This window comes from Phascolarctos cinereus, unplaced genomic scaffold, assembly GCF_003287225.1.
Source record: "Phascolarctos cinereus isolate Bilbo 61053 unplaced genomic scaffold, phaCin_HiC Scaffold_726;HRSCAF=1367, whole genome shotgun sequence".
Lineage (NCBI taxonomy): Eukaryota > Metazoa > Chordata > Mammalia > Diprotodontia > Phascolarctidae > Phascolarctos > Phascolarctos cinereus.
In genome coordinates, this window is record NW_027556098.1 from 173,517,337 (window position 1) to 173,536,746 (window position 19,410).

At 43.3% G+C, this 19,410-nt stretch overlaps 1 protein-coding gene across 2 annotated transcripts; it reads left to right on the forward strand.

Annotated features, from left to right (window-relative positions):
• The first annotated feature begins 884 nt into the window (after positions 1 to 884).
• On the forward strand, positions 885 to 7,318 carry CD3G (CD3 gamma subunit of T-cell receptor complex). Of its 2 annotated transcripts, XM_020984783.2 has the most exons (6): positions 888 to 1,175; positions 3,209 to 3,232; positions 3,756 to 3,995; positions 4,681 to 4,803; positions 6,404 to 6,447; positions 6,913 to 7,318. In XM_020984783.2, exons 1-6 carry the CDS (start codon positions 1,121 to 1,123, stop codon positions 6,976 to 6,978), a joined length of 552 nt encoding a protein of 183 aa, XP_020840442.1. In that variant the 5' UTR covers positions 888 to 1,120; the 3' UTR covers positions 6,979 to 7,318. The 2 variants fall into 2 exon arrangements, with proteins under 2 accessions (XP_078002975.1, XP_020840442.1); XM_078146849.1 differs by lacking the exons at positions 6,404 to 6,447; positions 6,913 to 7,318 and having other exon boundaries at positions 885 to 1,175; positions 4,681 to 5,604.
• The last annotated feature ends 12,092 nt before the right edge of the window (positions 7,319 to 19,410 follow it).

A 19,410-nucleotide genomic window follows, 5' to 3' on the forward strand; every position in this document is an offset into this window, starting at 1 on the left:
CAGTCATTTCAGTCATGTCCAACTCTTCGTGACCCCATTTGGGGTTTTCTTGGCAAAGATACTAGAGTGATTTGCCATTTCCCTCTCTAGCTCATTTTACACATGAGGAAACTGAGACAAACAGGGTGAAGTGACTTGCCCAGGGTCACATAGCTAGTAAGTATCTGAGGTCAAATTTGAACTCAGGTTTTCCTGACTCCAGACCTAGTACTCTACCCACTATGATGCCCCAGGGTATCAGAGAGTTAGAATTTATTCAGAGTGAATTTATGAAGTGTGAGAGTCAGACCTGGGCTTTAGGACAATTGTTTTGACAGCTTGGAGGAAGAGTTGAAGTGAGAGAAAGGCCTGAGGCAGGGAGACCAAAAAGGAGGCTACTGCAACAGTCCAGGAGAGAATTAATTAGAGCCTGAAGTAGGATAATGGTTCTACTGATGGTGAGAAGGGAAAGAATGCAGGAGCTGTGGAGTTGGGAGTCCAATGAGAATAATTTTTTAAAACAAATTTATATAGCATTTTAAAGTTTGCAAAGTACTTTCCTATAAGGTAAGTGGAACAAGTATTATTATTATTGTGATCCCCATTTGACAAATGAGGAAACTTAAAGGTTTAGAGGCTTGCCTATTATCACCTTGCTAATGAGTGTCTGGTTCTAACCAGAGCTCTTGATTCCAGGGCTCCCATTTTAACCACTTTGACAAACTGTGATGAAAAGAGGAGGCCAAAGACATTCCTGGAGATATCCAGGGCATCCCCCCCAACCCCATTTATTCCAGGGCCCTTCTCCTTTGCTCTAGCTCCCCTCAACAAAAACAGAGCTTCTGAGATGGGAGTCCACATTCTCCCCTCCCTCCTACTCTGGCCCCGCCCCACACTCCTTCCATTTCATCCAACCCTAGTCTCTGCCTTAGAGCATAGGTAAGAATAGCTTTCGCCTACTGCATTCCTTTCTTGCCCCTGCCTATAGCCCCTTTCACTCACACAGGAGGCTGTGGTTTAGCACTGTTACTCCCCGTCCCCCACCACAAGGCCCAGCAAGAGAAAGGTGGGGCCAGACTAAGAACAACTCAGCAGGACACCGACCCCAGCTGCTACCACGGGAAAAGGACCCAAGCAGAACATGAAGTGGGACTGGCATCCAGCTGGCCTGATCTTGACCATCATTCTCCTCCAGGGTAAGGACTTTAAAATGGGTGCAAAAAGGAGGAGAGGCCACCCCTGAGGGTGGGGCACATGTGGATCCTCACCACACCTTGCCCCATTAAGGGGTATTCGTAGGGCTCAGTTTTCCTGATGTGATCCCAGGTGGGCATGGGGAGGGGCCATCAGTGAAGGCAGAGGTTATGGAGGACAGGATCTGAAGAAGAGCTGTCCTTCATGAGGCTTGTGCAATCCTGGCACCACCTCAGCCTGACAAAGCCAGAGTTCTCAGATGCGCTAGAAAGAGAATTCTGCAGCCTCCATCTTGGGCTTGAAAATTACATCAAAAGCTGTGGGGCCAGAGGCCCAAAAGAAAGCAAAAAAGAGGGCCAAGGCTGAGGTTGGGATTAAACCTGAGCATGGTTTAATGGAGTCAGGACACTTAGATTCTAGGCTTATCTCCACTATCAGCTAGCTGAGGGAATGTCATCTTTCCTAGCCTTAGATGACTGTAACAGACTCTAAACTGGCTTCCCATCTTTTCTGTCTCCCCTCTCCCAAATCCATCCTTCAACCAATTGCCTAAATCATTTAGCTGGTAAAAAAGACTAGCAATGTCACTGCCCCTCCTCTAAAATACGAAATCCTCAGGTCAGGATTTAAAGCCTTCCACAATTTCGTTCCTGTCTGGTCTGCCTTTCCAACCCTGTTTCACATGATTCCCCTCCATATACTCTATGCTCCAGCCAAAGACGCCCACCTTGTTCCTCCTTGACGTTCCAGTGCCCACCTCTGTGCCTTGCAGAGGCCATCCTCCATACCTGGAATGTGCTCCTTGCCCTGCCCTACCTCTAAGGAATTCTAGCTTCCTTCAAAGTTCAGCTCATGGACATCCTTTTATAGAAAGCCTTTCCTAATACTCGCTTTCTCTTCAAATAACCGTGTACAATCATTGCACATTTTATCTGACCAATCCTCCTCCCCCTCCCTTCTAGTAGAATGTGAACTCTTTGAAATCAGGAACTATTTTTTCTTATATCTTTGAAATCCCCAGCAAAGCCAGTGCCTAGCACATAGTAGGCACTTAATCAATGTTCAGTTGGATTGGAAGGCATTAGACTAATTGATCTCGTCATCCAAAAACATTCAGCTCTAACAGCTTACACTTCCTATATCTGCCTTGCCCAGTGGGCAGAGCTACATTGGGCACTGAGTATCTAGGCCCAGGAACCTCCAATGCAGAGCTGAGAGAAAAGTCAACAAGCCATTTTAGCTTTTTTACCCTTCTGAGCCTGAGTGAAAGGTAAGGGATCTCTGCTCCTCCTTGCAATGTCAAGGAATGAAGAAACGACATGGTTAAGAGTTCTGCTTCCCTCTCTTCCATCTGTGGCTCACACTGTCCTGAACTAGGCTTGAAGCCAGAAGCAAGAGCTAGAATTTGCTCTTTCTTGGAAGGTGATCCTGATTCCAGATGTTTCTAATGCTGAGTCTGTACTCAGGTCTAAACAGTACAGATGAAAACCTGGAGGTTATTGGGTAGCAAGCTCCAACAACATACCAGGAATTTCCACCTGAAACAGATCTCTGAGGAGCCATGTGAACATATGCTCGTGTGACACACTGTGCCTCATCTATACATTTATCATGTATTATTTCATATTCTACTTATTTGTATATATGTCCTGTAGCTCTAATAGACTAAAAGCTCTTTGAGAAGAGGGGCTGTCATCTGAATTTTCTATCTCCCCCAGGACTTAGCATAGTAGGCACTTAATAAGTGCTGGATATAACTTAAATGAATTCTGAAAAGCATATTGATGCTTTGGTAGATATACACACATCTAGCCCCCAACTCCAATCAGGGTTTCAGGGGCTGAAGATTTGGACTGTATAAATGTCCCAGAATCCAACTTGGCAATTGAAGTCAAAAGTCAGGCTCAATGATACCCATTGCCCTGGCTTACAATTTGAGCCACCTCAGGACTATCAGAGACATACCCTATCTATATTTCATCCAGACATTCCCCAGATTATCTTAACCCCACTTTCTATTTCTTTCTCTCTGCAGGTATTGTGGCCCAGGAAGATCAAGGTAGGAGAAATGTCTTCTTTGTGTCCTCATACACTATAGGCAAGATTAGACAGTAGAAAAAAAATGCTGGTTCAGGAGTCAGAAGATCTGAGTTCAAATCCCACCTCTGATAATTACCACCTATGTGACCTTGGACAAGTCCCTTAACCTCCCTGAACCTTAGTTTCCTCATCTGTAAAATGAGCTAGATTGTCTCTGAGGTCCCTTCCATCTTCATATCTGTGACCTAGGAAATGATAATAAAATGAGCAGGGAAACTTGCTCATCCTAGACCCCTCAATTTCTAACAAATAGGCTAAGGTTCTGTGAATTCACCTGTTCTTTGTGTGACATGGGCAGATGGGAGGTGGAGAGGTGGCAAGAGAAAGGGAGAAATGGAAGAAGAAATTGTCTCACACGCCCAAAAATGGGACTGTAGCATTTTGCAGCCATCTTCTCTTGAAACTGGTTATCACATCCTTTGGGAAGGGAACATGTTTCAGTAGTGAGATCAGTCACAAGCATGTGACTTTTCATAACCCAGGGAAAAAACCAGTGGCCTTGGATGACAATCGACAAGATGGAACTGTACTACTAACCTGCAACTTTAAAGGGGATGAAAGTGTCCAGTGGATTGCAGGGGAAGTGATCCTAAAGCAAACTAAGAAAACACTGAACCTGGGAAGTATCTTCAAGGACCCCCAGAATGTATATTGGTGTAGAAACTCAACAAATACAACAATGCCTGAAGAGCAATCTCTCCCACTCCATGTATATTACAGAAGTATGTGATCTTCCTGCCTCTCCTTTTCGTAGGAATAAGGGAGAAGGGCATGCTGGGCTGGAGAGCTGGAGGCTAAGTAAAGCTGGGTGATAAAGTCTGATGGGCAGCACTCAGGAGCAGGCAGTAGCCGCCTAGCTCCCTTAAAAGAGACTACCTAGGGGGCAGCTAGGTGGTGTACCAGATAGAGCACCGGCCCTGAAGTCAGGACCTGAGTTCAAACCCGACCTCAGACCAAACACTTGACACTAGCTGTGTGACCCTGGTCAAGTCACTTAACCCCAATCGCCTAAAAATAAATAAAATTTTTTAAAAAGAGACTACCTAACCCTATTATGCTCTGGCCCTACCTTGAGTACATCCCCCTCTTAGGATGGGACAGCTCAGATGTTTCTATAAGCTAAGAGATAGAGGGAGGTTCCATGGGAACACAGGCTAGAAGGCTATTGCCCAAGGGCAAAGGATCTAGACAGTCTGCTTCACCACAGAGATCTTAAAAGTGGTATCCAGTATAGATCAAGGGAATATTAAGAGGCAATAAATGCATTGTCCAATGATTTTTTCAAGTGGTTCCTAATACTCTGCAATGGGACAACCCTGCAGGGCTATCTTAGACAGGACACTTCTGCCTATGAGGAAACAGAAGTTACCAAGGAGAATACTTGCCAATATCCTTTTCCTTCCTCAGTGTGCCAAAACTGTATTAAGCTGGATGGAGCCACTCTATCAGGCTTTATCTTAGCAGAAATCATCACGGTTTTCTTCCTTGCTGTTGGTGTCTACTTCATCGCAGGACAAGATGGAGTACGCAGTCAAGAGGTAAGGGACAAAAGGAAAACTCCTAGGAATACTGTAGCCAAATTCCAGAGTTCCCAGGTCAAGGAGAAAATATTGCAAGCAGCCAGAAAGAAACAATTCAAGTATTGTGGAAACGCAATCAGGATAACACAGGATTTAGCAGCTTCTACATTAAGGGACCACAGGGCTTGGAATATGAAATTCCGGAGGGCAAAGGAATAGGATTACAGCCAAGAATCACCTACCCAACAAAACTGAGTATAATCCTGGGGGTGGTGGGGGGGGATGGACATTCAGTGAAATAGAGAACTTTCAAGCATTCTTGATGAAAAGACCATAGCTGAATAGAAAAATTAGACTTTCAAATACAAGACTCAAGGGAAGCATGAAAAGGTAAACAGGAAAGAGAAATCATAAGGGACTTACTAAGGTTGAACTGTTTATATTCCTGCGTGGAAAGATGATATTTTTAACTCATGACACCTTTGTGAGTATTAGGGTAGTTGAGGGGGAAAAAAGTATGTATAGATAGATTGACAGATAGAGGGCACAAAGTGAGTTGAAGATGAATGGGTGATATTTGGAGAATAAAATTAAGGGGTGAGAGAGGATAATACTGGGAGACGGAGAAAGGGAGAGGGAGACTGGGGTAAATTATCTCACAGAAAACAGACAAGAAAAGGCTTTTACAGTGGAGAGGAAGTGGGGGAAGGTGAGAGGGAATGAGTGAATCTCACTCTCACTGGATTTGGCTTAAGGAGGGAATAACATACATTCAATTGGGTGTGGAAAGCTATCTTACCCTACAGGAAAATAGGGGGGAAGGGGATAAGAGAGCAGGGAGATGATAGAGGGGAGGGCAGATTGGGGGAGGGGGTAATCAGAAGCACTTCTGAGGAGGGACAGGGTCAAAAGACAGAATAGAATAAGTACGGGGTGGGGTAAGATGAAAGGAAGTTAGTTTTCCACAGCATGACTACTATGGAAGTGTTTTGCATGACTACACAAGTATAACCTGTATCGAGTTGATTGCCTTCTCAATGAGGGTAGGTGGGGAGGGAAGAAAAAAGAAAATCTGGAACCCAAAGTTTTAAAAACAAATGTTAAAAAAAATTTGTTTTCACATGCAAGTGGGAAATACATATACAGGCAATGGGGTACAGAAATCTACCCTGCCCTACAGGAAAATAGAAGAGGAAGGGGTAAGGGAAGGGGGAGAGAATAGAAGGGAGGGCAGATTAGGGGAAAGGGTATTCAGAATGCATGCTGTCTTGGGGTTGGGGGAGGGACAAGATGGGAGAAAATTTGGAACTCAAAATCTTGTGGATGTGAATGTTGAAAACTAAAAATAAATAAATTAATCAATTAAAAAAAAGAGGTAAGGATCAGAGTCCTGGTAGACAGGCTAGAGCCAACCCATTTCTTTCAGTCTCATAAGTTTCTTGAGTACCTGGAGATACTCACAGAAAAGTTGTTTGATGCAAAGATCTGGGAGGGCCTGGTCAAGAGTGATTTTTGTCTATGTAGGACAAGAAGGGGAAATGTCCCTGGGCTTGCTTGCCTTTCCTGGGGTCTGACTCCCACTGACTGTCCCTCTGTCTTCCTTTGCATAGCTTCGGACAAACAGACCCTGCTGACTAATGACCAGCTTTACCAGGTGAGTAATGGGAGATGATAGAGCCTCTGGTAGGACTAGCTGGGAACAAAGCCTTTAAATTTTAAAGTGACTCAGAAGGATCAGCTCAGAGCAGGAAATGCTTAGGACACACCAAGAACTTGAGTGCCCTCTTCCTCCCATCCTCCCTGGCCACCCCAAATGAAGGAATGCTGAGATAAAGAGAAACTTAGGTCAAGGCCCGAGGAAGAAAATTTGAAAGAGTGATATGTGAGGCTGAGTGAAGTTTTAAGCCTTAATAAATTTTAACAAACTTTTAAATACTCTAAGACTTTTAGGACACTCCACATGCACACAGAAAGGGAGAGGCTCACAAGGGTTGTGCTCTATTCCGCCCTCAACTCTAGGTAGTGCTTTGCACATAGTAGATACCTGGTGAGTGAATGAATGAATGAATGAATGAGAGGATGTAGGAAAGAAGGTGCTGATTTTATTCTTCCTTCTCAGCCACTCAGAGACAGAGAAGATGACCAATACAGCCACCTTCAAGGGAGTCATCCCGGGAAGAAGTGAGCTCCCAGACTCAACCGGATGGTGCCCTCCCACTCCCTAAAACCTAGAACCCTTACCTCTGCAATTCTGACTGCTTCTAAATAGGGTTCCCCCTTCATAGCGTGACTGTGACTATCCATCCCTCCTGATCTCCACTGGTGAGGCTCTACTTAGCCCCAGTACAAGCTGTGAGGTCGGACTGATTGGGGCAGCTCCCTTCCCAAAGTGCCAGGGCCAACGTGGATTTTCTTGGTGATTTGCTGTTAATGGCATCTCAAAAACATGTTCACCATGTGCCTGCACATTCTTCTCCAGCTGTACCTGGAGCATTTTAGGCATTGAATAAATATGCATTACTCAATTATTTGGAAGCACTCTGCTCCAGAAGGCAGGCCTGCTTTCTTTAACTAGCTGTTTCTGTTCTTGATTGGCCAACCCTGGCAGGGAGCCTTTCAGACATCAAGGTCAATCTCTGACTGGGGTCTCAAAGCACTTAGGGGCCCCAGGGATGATGGGGAGAGGGAGAGAGAGGAGATTCTGTCATATCCAAGTCGGGTTTGGCATGGCAGCTGACGTCCTTCCCAGCACCTCCTGTAACAGGCTCCCTCCCCAAAAGGATGCCTTAAGTCGCATCTCACACGTGCCACCTACTGGTAGGTCATTGTCTGAAAAGGAAAGATGGAAGGGCAAGCAAGTGAGGCCTCTCCCATGTGTCTCACTTTGAGCTCCTCCACAGTGCTCTATAACTTATGTTTACACAGCACTTTAAGGTTTATAAAACACTTTCTAGACAAGGCCCTACTTGATCCTCATAACTGTCCTTTCTTCTTTTTTTTTTTCTTTTTAGGCAATTGGGGTTAAGTGACTTGCCCAGGGTCACACAGCTAGTAAGTGTCAAATGTTTGGTCTGAGGCTGGATTTGAACTCAGGTACTCCTGACTTCAGGGCCGGTGCTCTATCCACTGTGCCACCTAGCTGCCCCCATAACCGTCCTTTCAAGTAGGTAGTACAACTATGATTGCTGCCATTCAATGATGAAAAAATTGAAGCTCAGAGAATGCATTTCACAGGATCACAGAACTAGAAACAGATGAGATCTCAGGAGCCATCTACTCCAACCTCCTCACTGTCTATGTAAAAAACCAACGCCCATGCCAAAATCCACATAGATAGAGGTGGAATTTGAACCCAGGTCCACAGACTCCATAGATCACAGAATCATAAATCTAGAGGTAAAAGGGATCTTAGAAGTAATCTAATCCAACTGTGTATTTTACAGATAAGGACACAGGCCCAGACAGATTAAGTTTAACAAACTGGATGAAGGATGGAGGATCTATTAAATGTAGCCTATATGCAACCGTTAGACAGTAGGGGCAGAAGGAAAGACGGATGAAAAACAGTCTTTACTGTCAGGGAGTTGACATTCTACTGGACAGAATACACCATTTAAGCAAATAAACAATTAGAATGCAATTTGAGGAAGGAGATAACACTAAAAAATCAACTCACAGCTATATTTTGAGGTTACCTAGAGGTAACTCTGTATGGAGCAAAATGTCTCAGATATTCCGAGCAAAGGAGACGTGCAAGAGGTATGGCTACAGTTTTCAATGACACAAGTTCAGTAGAAGGGTTTAAGAATCCAAGACATTACTTTCAGCTACGAATTTTCTTAAGAACAGGGACTGCTTCTAGTCCTTCGCGTGCATCCCAATACATAGAATCATGGAACGCTTACTTAGGACGTGCCATCTCAGTTGCATCCTGAAGGAAGCTAAGGTTTATCACTGTAAGAGGCAGACTAAGGGAAGCGATCTGCCTATTATCCTTCGGCCATCAGGTGGAGAATGAGGACTGGCTCTCAGGTCTCCTGACTGTAAATTGGTGCTCTCCCCACTATACCCCTGCTGCCTTTTAATAAGAGTTCTTCAACTGCTCCTTTTGAGTTTCTTGCTGGATCAGCATCCATATGCTATCCCCATGAGGATGTTCCCATGCTCTGTCCTAGTCCTTCGCTCTTCTCTCTATACTCTCCACGAGCTCATTAGTTGCCAAGGATTCATTTATCATCGATACTCATGTGATCCGATATACAATAAGTGCTTAATAAATGCTTTTCCATTCCATGCCATATGATTCCCAGATCTATATATCTAGTCCTAGTCCCTCTCCTGAACTCCAGTCCCAATATCACCAACATTATTATTAGTCACTTTGAACTATATGTACCAAAGGCCTCTCAAATTCAAAAATATCCAATACAAAATTTATTCCCCAAAGCCACCCTCTTCCCAATCTCCCTGTTTCTGACTAAGGCACCACTATACTTCCAATCTTCTAGGTTTGCAACTTCATTGGAACAGTGCCAGGCCTGGAGTCAGGAAGACCTAAGTTCAAATCTGATGACACTATCTAGCTGTATGATCTGGGCAAGGACACTTAACCTCTGTTCACTTCAGTTTCCTCATCTGTAAAAACAGGGATAATAATTGTACCTGCCTCCCAGGGCTATTATAAGGCTCTAATGAGATGTTTGTAAAGCACTTAATATAGTACCTGGCACGTAGTAGGTATAATATAAATGTTAGCTATTATTAATATTATTATTCTCAATTCCTAACACTCTCTCATCCCACATAACTGTTCAGTTGACAAGTATTATCAATTTTACCTCATAGCCATCACTGTCACCCTAGTTCAGCCCTTCAAAACTCTTGTCTGGATTATTAAACAGTTCCTGAACTGTTTAATCACATCAAGCCTCATCCTTCTCCAATTCATCCTCCACACAGTTACCAAAACAATATTGCTAAAGAGCAGCTCAATCACATTACTCCCCTGTTTCATAAGCTGCAGTGGGTCTCTGTTGCCTCTTCTGTTTGGTGATTAACCCCTACACAATCCGGTTCTAACTCATCTTTCCAGATGCATTTCATATAACTCCCCTTCTCACACTCTGATGCAGCCAAACTGGCTTTCTTACTGTTCCTCACCCATGACTTTCCATCTCCGAAAGCCTATGCCTTTGCGTAGGCTGTGCCCAATGCCTGGATTTTTTCTCTCTTCACCTCTCTCTTTTTGAATCTCTAACTTTCTTCAAAGCTCAGCTCAAGAGCTACCTCCTACATGAGTCCTTTCCTGATTTAGTGCCACGTTAAATTTTTCTTTGTATCTCAGGTGTTTAAAATATTGTTTAGAACACATTTCACATAGAAGGTGTGAGGTTGGTTGACTGAGGTAGGTAGATGGGTAAGGTATTATTATGCCATTTAATGGATGATGAAAAAGACACAAAAAAGGTTAAATGACATGTGCAATATCCCAAGATTAACTCTACTCCTGCCAAGTCTAGTGCTTGTCCACATGGCCTCCTAGCTCACTTACCCAGGACTGAGTGATTTATAGCTATTTTTATAAAACAGAGGCATACATCTGCCAGGCAACAGGTATATTTTTTTGAAAGCCCATTAGGTTTATGTACAGGGATACACATTAATGATTAGAAGCAGTCCCTGCCCTTAAGAAAACTCATAGCAGAAAGTAATGTCTTAGAGTCTTGAACCCTTCTACTCCTGCCATTGTAGCACTGAAGTTATAGCAATCCTTGTAAATGTCTCCTTTCCACCACTGCCTTGGCTCAGGGCCTCTCACCTAGGCAGCTGCAATAACCTCCTAACTATTCTTGCTGCCTCCAGTCTCCCAGGCTTCAGTCACACAATTGACAAAATAATTTTCCTAATTCACAGGTCTACTGTGTCATTCCCCTTCATAATACCCTCAGTGGTCCCCTATGGCATAAAGGATAAGATAGAAATAACTTATCAAGGTCCTGCACAATCAGGATCCTACCTACCTTTCCAGTCTTATTTTAATCTATACTCCTTCATATGTGTTCCTTCTCCCTTCACCCCTCCCCTTTGGACCAGTTCCCTAGGAACTCTCAGTAAGCAAACGCCTTCTACTGATGCAGATCGGTTGCTGCTCTGCTACTTATAGTCTTAGAGGGTTAACTAAAGGACTGAGACTTTAAGTGATTTCCCCAGGGTAACACTGCTGGGCAGCTAGGTGGCACAGTGAATAGCTTGGAATCAGAATAACACAGCTCTGTGAGTTCAAATCTGGCCTCAAACACTTACTAGCTGTGTGACCCTGGGCAAGTCACTTACCCCTGTTTGCCTTAGTTTCCTCGTCTGTAAAACCAGCTGAAGAAGGAAATGGCAAACCACTTGAGTAAACCCCAAATGGGGTCATGAAGAGTCAAACAGCACTGAAAAACAACTGAACAACAACACTGTTAGTATGGGTAAGAGGCACAATTAGAACCCTGATCTTGCTGACTCTGGCTCTCCACCTACGACACTATACAGCCTCTCCACACACTTTATATTTTAGTCAATCTAGACTATTAGTTGATCCTTCTCCTTTCCTGCTTTTAGGTACTGACATAGGCTGTTCCCCTCACCTAGAAAATTCTCTTTTTTCAAGGCTGAGCTAAGGTACTACCTCCTTCATGAAGCCCTTCACTGATTCCCCCCAGCTGCCAAGTTCTTTTTCCTTCCTCATATTTCTTATGAGCACTTTGTTTGAAGTATTATGCAAGTGTCCACAATTATTTTTATATTTAGAGTATAGTCTTCACATTTTTGCCCTTCTTACATCCTAGCTTAAAATAGATTTATTTGTATCTTATCCTTCTAAATTATAAGATAATCAAACTCTGGCTTACATAGACGGGGCTTAATCTTAGGGTATGACCCTCAAAATTACTCTCTCTAGCTCATTTTGTTCCCATATAGAGTCATATCTAGGAAATCTCAGAAGATAGCTCATGTATCTGTCTCCATAGAAGCAGATAAAAAAGTTTCAGAACTCATACAAGCACTGATTCAGTGAATTCCACCTTCCACCCAGTACTTATGCAGTCCTCCAGACTTACAGCACCACCCTGTGGTTTGAACTCCTCTTGGAAAAAAAAAATTAACAAGTCACTAGAGAAGCCACCCCTTTCCCACGTGTCATACTGAGTCGACACCAGACATCTGTCCAACATGGCTGCCTGAATGCAACACCCACACACCTATTCCAGCAAAAGCTAAAATTCACACTAGTCCAAATAATGATCAAGAAATCCAATGATGACTATAGTGACTTCTACTCCAGAACTGCACAAAAAGTCAGACAATTCCATAGGCAATAGGAAATGGGGGTTGCCAGTAAAGCCAGCGCCAGCACAGGAAAACAAGATGGTAACCTCCCAATGCGAGATGAGCTAAAGAGACACACAGCCTACAAGATTCTGTGTTCCAAGGTAGTAAGGGGGTAGAGCTCACCTGATCAAAGCCCCAGAGTGGTCACAAATCCCCAGTGTGGTCAGAAACCCCAGCAGGGACCCTGCAAGTCATTAGGAGCGGCAGCAGCATTCATACTGGAATACTGTAGGTGCCAACTATCACCTCCTGAAAATAATCCCCAAAAGGAAAATCCCAGGAATGTCACAGCCAAAATCCAGAATTCCCACATCCAAGAAAAAGGAAATTACTGCAAGCATCCAGAAAGTAGCAGTCATGTACCAAGGGAACTATAATCAGGATTATACAATATCTGACTTCTACTTAAAATAAAAGTAGATATTGTAATTTTATATTCAAAAGGCATAACAGACTTAGCATCAAGAATAATCCTGGGAAGAAGTACAATCCTACCAAACAGAAAAATGGACTTTTAATGACAGAGATGTCGGTAGGGAGGTAGCATAGTGAATAGCACTGGGCTTGGAGTAAGGAAGGACCTGAGATCAAATTTTGCCTCAGATACTAACTAGCTGTATGACTTTAGGCAAGTCACTTAACCACTGAGTCAGTCACTTCAATTTTAAAATGTGGATAATAATAGCAGCAACCTCTCAGAGTTGTTGTGAGGATTAAATTCAATACCTGTAGAACACTTAGTATAGTGCCTGTTAGCACAAAATAGGAGCTATGTAAATGCTAGCTGCTATTATAATTATTATTGTTATTACTGTCTTTCTAATAAGAAGCCTAGAATTGAAGACAAACTTTGAAATATATACTGAGAGAAACCTAGAAATCTTGCAAATTGTTTTGAGCAACTAGAAAGGTATGTATGACAATATAATTCTTACATCTTAATAAGGAGAGAAGAAATTAGTCCTTTGGAACCTTGATGTCTTCAAAAAATAATTTTTTTTAAGAGATCCCCAGTGTCTGGAGAGGGGATTGGCTCAGTTTAGAGGGTTTGAAGAGAGGAAAGAGAAGGGATGATAAAAGGAGGAAAATCCTGGTGTAGAAAGGAGGAAGAAGGGGGTGGAACTTGCTGTTTCTCATAAATGGGGTATGTGAGAGGAGCATTAAAGGGTGGGGGGTGCTGGCATCGGATGAGACTTACTCCTCTCTGAAATGGATAAAAGGTTAAATTTACAAAGAGTTTGGTACAGAACTGGAAGGGGCTTTAGAAGATCATTTCATCCAACTCCTTCATTTTACAGATGAGGAGCTGAGGCCTAGAGAAGGGAAATGATTTAAGGTCAAATGGTAGCCAGTCACTCCTACAGGCAAAGTTCACTATTCAATTTTCAGTGTGAGCATTTATACCTTGAAAATCAGTAAACACTACAAATTAGGGCTTGATTCATTGTTTCCTTGATTGTCCAGACTTAAGAAAGTGATGGAGAAAATGTTAACAATGCAAACTAAACTTATAAGTGTGCCGTGTGATGTTTCAGGCTTTGGTGTCTTTTTTTGTGTGTTTTTGTTTTTTCTGGAGAACCAGCTATCAAACATTTGCCAGTATACTCGACTGGAATTCTTGTTTTCTGATTCCAAATCCAATACTCTTTCCACTAGTCATGCACATGATGCCTAATAATAATAATAACAGGAATTACCTGCTGTCATTCAACAAGCTTTTGACTATGGATAAGTGGTCTTTTCATTACATTATGGATTGTCATGAGAAAAAAAAACACTTCAAAGCCCTGAGTTTTTGTTGTAATAATTAATACATTATGTAAAATTTTACTATTATTATTATAATTATTATAATACAACAAAGGCATCTTGTGGATGCTTGGAAATGGCTTTGTGAATGGCTAATGGAAAGAACGCTGGATTTGGAGTCAGAAAATGTGGGTTGTAACCTGGCTCTATCACTGTGTTACCTCGGACAAAGTCCGTCTCCTCTCGGTTCTCGAGGGCCTCGGTTCCTCATCGGTATAACGAGGGGTTGGACTAAATGACCTGCATAGACCCCTCGAGCTATAATCCTGTGTCTGAGCAGGGCTGGCATCACAAGGACACGCGGCGTGCCGCGCCAAAGCCATTTTTTGGCTTTTCTTTTCTTCTCCCCGCCCCTGTGGCAGAGGAAGGGCTGGGAAAGGTGCTGATTCCGCTTGCTCACACAGAGCCCCTTCTTTCACCCCCAGCCCGCCGCCCATCGCCCACCTCGTCGCTCCTCCCCGGCAGAAGAGGCAGCGACACCCAAGCCGCTAGGGCTGCCCGCTCGGCCACGGGCCGCCCTTCCGGCGCCCTGGTGTGATGCGAGGCATGGGCGCCTGGCCGATGACGTCAGCTCCGGTTGCCGGGGCTGAGTCGGAAGTGTTGAAAGCCCTTGGCCTCGGAGAGTTCCCGGTGCTGCCGCCGCTGGCACCTTCAGGCCCCGGTAAGGAGTGCGTCCCGGGAAGGAGGCGGCGGCGCAGGGACCCTCCGGCAGGATCCGCCCCGACCCCCAGACGGCTGCCCTCCCCCGAGTCCCCTGTGCGGTGCTTGGGACTCCTCCTCTTCCTGCACCCCACCAGTATTGGGCGTCCGTACGCCCCTGAAGCCCCCTCCCCTTTACTGGGGAGGCCGCGGGAGGAGAGACGTGGGGGAGGACCTTGGGGTCGCATTCTCTTTTGACACCCCTCTTTTAGGGCGTGCCACGCGTGGCGGGTCGGGGGTCGGGCGATGGTCCTGGGTCCGACCCAGGCTTTTCCGTAGGACCTTAGAGCTCTCGTGGAGGAGGCAGTCGCAGGACTAAGGGTTTGGAGGAGACGCAGAGTGGGCTCCAAGGAGCGGCTGCGAATCCCGCTTCTGCCCGCTCCTCGTCCCCCGACTCCTCCCTGGGCACCCGCGAGTCCGAGCGAGGAAGTTTGCGGGTGATCCGAGCGCTCCTTCCTCCCGCCGCGTCGGGTTCTGGGAGCTAGTGTGCAGCCCAGTGCTAGCCGTGTGCTCCGGTGAGGGCTTGCAGATTGCGTAGCGGCCGTTCCGCGGCCGAGCCGGCACTTTGCCAGCTGAACGCAATTGACAGGTTTCGCTTCGCCTCACATTCCACTCCAGCTTTGTATTCTCTCCTCCCATCTACGAGCTCCCAAGGACTGTTTACTTGATTATGTTACCACTCAATTCTTGGCCCCAAGTGGATCCCGTTTGAGACAAAGCTGGAGTCTCAAGAAGAACTTTTTGGTCTGATGAGGCATGTAAAATGACGGTTCGATTGTTCTCAGACATTTTTTGGAGAAATCGATAAATAGCCTAAAGCAGCTGATAGACTAAATGACTTAATGGAAAGAGGCCCTGGATTTGAAATCTGAAGATTTGGGTTCAGATCCTAATTCTGTGTGACTTTTACATGGTGCCTCAGTTTCCTCATCTGCCAGTTGACAGAGTTTGCCTAGGGGACCAACCCCTAAAGTCCCGTCTGGCTCTAAATCCTGTGACCCTGGTCTAGGTACTTCTCTCAGCCTGGTTGTTTATTTGTAAAAACAGAAATAATAATACTACCCAACTCACAGGGTTATTGTAAGGTAAAACACTTTGTAAACCTTAAAACACTACATAAATGTAAATTATTATTTTTGGAGGATATCACACCCTTAGTGGTGTGGGCACAATTGGAATGAAGGTAGATTTCTGTAAACACATCCAAGGTAGGTGGGCTTATGGGGTGTGACTTGGCAAGGCCTCATTTTAGTGGTCATGGATTTTTTACAAGTAGTCCACATGTTACTCTTCTATTCAGACAAGCACTGAGGTCAGAAAGCATGTGTAAATTATTTAAAAAGGCTTGCCTTTTGATACTTGGCAACAGTATAAAATAGTATAATTCATAGGCAAAATTTGGTAATCAGAATGATGGTTCTTATATCTTGTGGGAACAGAGATGCTTGTGTGTATCTAGTCAAAGGGAACAAAAATATTAGTGATACCACTGGGGACCTGCACTGGGAATTTTTCAAATAATTTCTTAGATCCATCAGAGTGGAATTTTATTATTTAGGAGAACACATATTCAAAAACAACTGAGTCCAAAAGTTTCTTAAGGATTTGGATTTAACAACTTGAGGGCAAAAACTGTCTTTCTTTTTCTTATTTGTATCCCTAGTGCTTAGCACAATGCCTGCACATAGTAGGTGATTAAGTTTATCATATCATCTGTGGCAGAGAAAAATGGAAAAAAAAGGTTTCCTTGGAAACTTTATTAAAAATAAGAGTTTTGTTTCTTTAGCTAACCTCCGCCTAGTCTTTTATTTATGCATTTTTGTACTTATAGAAATACTTTTTCTCTATTCCTTCAGTGTATTCTTTTTAAAAATCGTTGAGCAAATACAGTAAACATTTGTTAAGTTCTTTTGGTGTGCCTCTAGGAAAAACACTGAAATAGATAATAATGGTGATAACACTGCACTTTAGGTTTGTTCACTACTATATATATACATTATCTCATTTCACCCTCACAACTACCTTGTAAGATAGGTATAGTTAACCTCACTTTGCATACAAGGAAACAGGCTTAGAGAGATTATGTGACATGTCCAGTGTCACAGAGCTAGTAAGTTTCTCTGTAGGCTTCAAACATATATCTTCTTGACTCCAAGTTCAGTGCTATTCACTAATAAAAATAATAGCTAACATTTATGTAGCTCTTTAAGGTTTGCAAAACACTTTACATATATATTAACTCATTTGATCTTCACAACTGTCCTGAGAGGTAGATGCTATTGTTATCCCCATTTTCCAGATGAGGAAACTGAGGCAGACAGAGGTTAAGTGACTTTCCCATGGTCACCCAGCTTGTGTCTGTTATCCAAGATCACAGAGGTGATCCCAAGCCTCCAAGTACAGCAGTCTGAACTGTCTCCCTTAAGTGCAGGCAGGCCCATTCTTCAGCCTATAAGAATAGGCTGCTGTACTTGGAGGCTTGGGATCAGAGTTCAAATTCTGGTGCTGCCGCTTATCACCTCTGTGATCTTGGACAAGTCACTTAAACACTTGAGACCCAGATTTCCTTGTCTAGAAAATAAGGGGTTTGGACTATGTGACCTTGAATTCCCTTTCCACCTCTAGATCTACAATCCTGTGATCCTAAGTAGCTTATAGTTTAATAAGGGAATATGACACCAATACAGATAACTGGAATACATACAATTATATAAGTGTACTAAAAAGTTAGAAAGCAAAGTTCACTGTAAGGACTAGAGATGGCAAGGAAAGATCATTGTCTTTGGGGTAAATATGAAAGGCTTGCTGTGGGAGGAATTGAGTTTTAAAGGATGTGAGGGAAGAGTATTAAATGGCAAAAGGAATAATGTGAGCAATGAAAGAGAGGTAGAAAGGGGTTAATGAAGGAGGGAGTGGTGGTGAGGATAGTACAAGTTGGTTGGAGTATACTCTAGTACATGGGGCAGTAGGATGAGATAAAGCTCAAAAGGTAAGAAAGGCCAAATTGCTCAGGACTCTGAATGTAGGCAAAAAAATTAAATTTTACTTGGTAGGTATTAGCTACTTGCTGAAGCATGGGGGTTTTTTGCCAAGGAATAACATGACCAGATTTGTGTTGTGTGTTTTTTTTTATTCTGGCAGTGGTGTGAGGAATGGTTTAAAGGAAAGAGATTTTAAATGGAAAGACATATAAGGAGGCTATTGCAGCGAAGTCTAAGGAGGTAGGGAGGTAATGTACTGGGAGTAGCTTTGGAATAGAGAGGAGCGAACATGTTTCAGATGTTGGAATCAATAGACTTCGTAAATGATTGCATTTGAAAAGAGAGGGAGAAGGATAGGCGGAGTTTGAGATACAGTATCCAGTAAGTGTTTACAAAGGAATGGTCAGACCAGTAGAACCATGAGAGTTCTATCAAAAACCGCAGGGTAAGGAGGTTGGGAGACTTAGTGAATCATATGTTACCGTGTGCAGAAATAGTGATGTCGAAAGGAGCAACAGATTTAGAGAGAATCAATGAGCTTGATTTTGGACGTTAAGTAGTTTGAGGTGCAAGGATCAATCTTACCTTCTCTAGTTGTAGGAGAGCAGCACTACCAATCTTTAGTGTCTGTGGAAAAGATGAACTAGTGGGGAAAAAAAGCAGATTAAAACCCATTTAGTTTTCTGGGGTACTAGGAGTTTGTGTCCTCTCCTTTCCCATAGAGCATTATGATACCAAAATTAGTACTATCCCCATTTTAAAGACTAGAAGTTGAGTGACTCACCCAAGATAACATGGCTAGTGGGTAGAGGAGTTGAGCCTTGAGTTGGTCCTCTTTTCCTATGTTCAGTGACCTTTCTACTTGCAAGCTGCTTCTCAGTATTACGTAAAGCCTTTGTGCTAGAAAAGGCTATCAGTAAGTCATAAGGACATCCAAATAGAGCTAATTTCATATAAGGTGATTAAGATTTTTGAGATTGTGTTACCTCTTCTGTATTTTGCAGGAACACCAAGTTAACTGTGGTATGAAATCGTCATGTAATTCTTGATAGCCTAGAGGTTTTCTCTCTTATGTTCTTAATAATAGCTGATATTGCTGTAGCACTGTAAGGTTTGCAAAATACTTTGTACATGTTGTTTCATTTGATCCTCACAAAGGTCCTGTTATGATACGAACTTTTATTTTTTGTCTTGACATCTGATCTCATTGGTGTAGGGGAGTTTTTGGTGAAGAAACTCCTTTCAGTACAGATTAGTAACTGTTCTATAACTTATAACCTTAGAAAAGTGCCAGGAAGCACTGAGGAGTTAAGGGACTTTCTCTGGGTCTTTCTAGGGGTAGGAACAACAGGTATTATTATCCCCATTTTACAGATCAGGAAGCTCAGTTTCAGAGAAGTCAAGAGATTTGTCTATGCTAGTAATTGTCAGATGGAATTTGAACCCAGGTCCCTAGGGACTCTAAATCCAGCACTCCTACATTATGCTGGGTGACATTCAATTCATTTTGCTTCTAAATGTCACGTCCCATAGGCTTCAAGATCTGAGTGGCATATATTTGAGAAAACTGTTGACTCCCAGAAATTCCTTTGTGCCTCAAAGGGAATAGCCTGTCCAGTAATTTTGAATTTTTCAAAAAGTTAGTTCATATTACATATGCCAGTTGGGAGGGAAACACTGTACACTAGTCTCTCAGCTAATTACCACTTATTCATTGTAGTAGTGTAGTTCATTTTAGTTTCTATGTTAATTTA

Excerpts from the sequence above, each read along its gene's own strand:
- CD3G (XM_078146849.1), top strand. The coding sequence starts at position 1,121 with ATGAAGTGGGACTGGCATCCAGCTGGCCTGATCTTGACCATCATTCTC. Across the intron at positions 1,176-3,208 it reads GACCATCATTCTCCTCCAGG|GTATTGTGGCCCAGGAAGAT; the intron begins GTAAGGACTTTA and ends TTCTCTCTGCAG. Across the intron at positions 3,233-3,755 it reads TGTGGCCCAGGAAGATCAAG|GGAAAAAACCAGTGGCCTTG; the intron begins GTAGGAGAAATG and ends TTCATAACCCAG.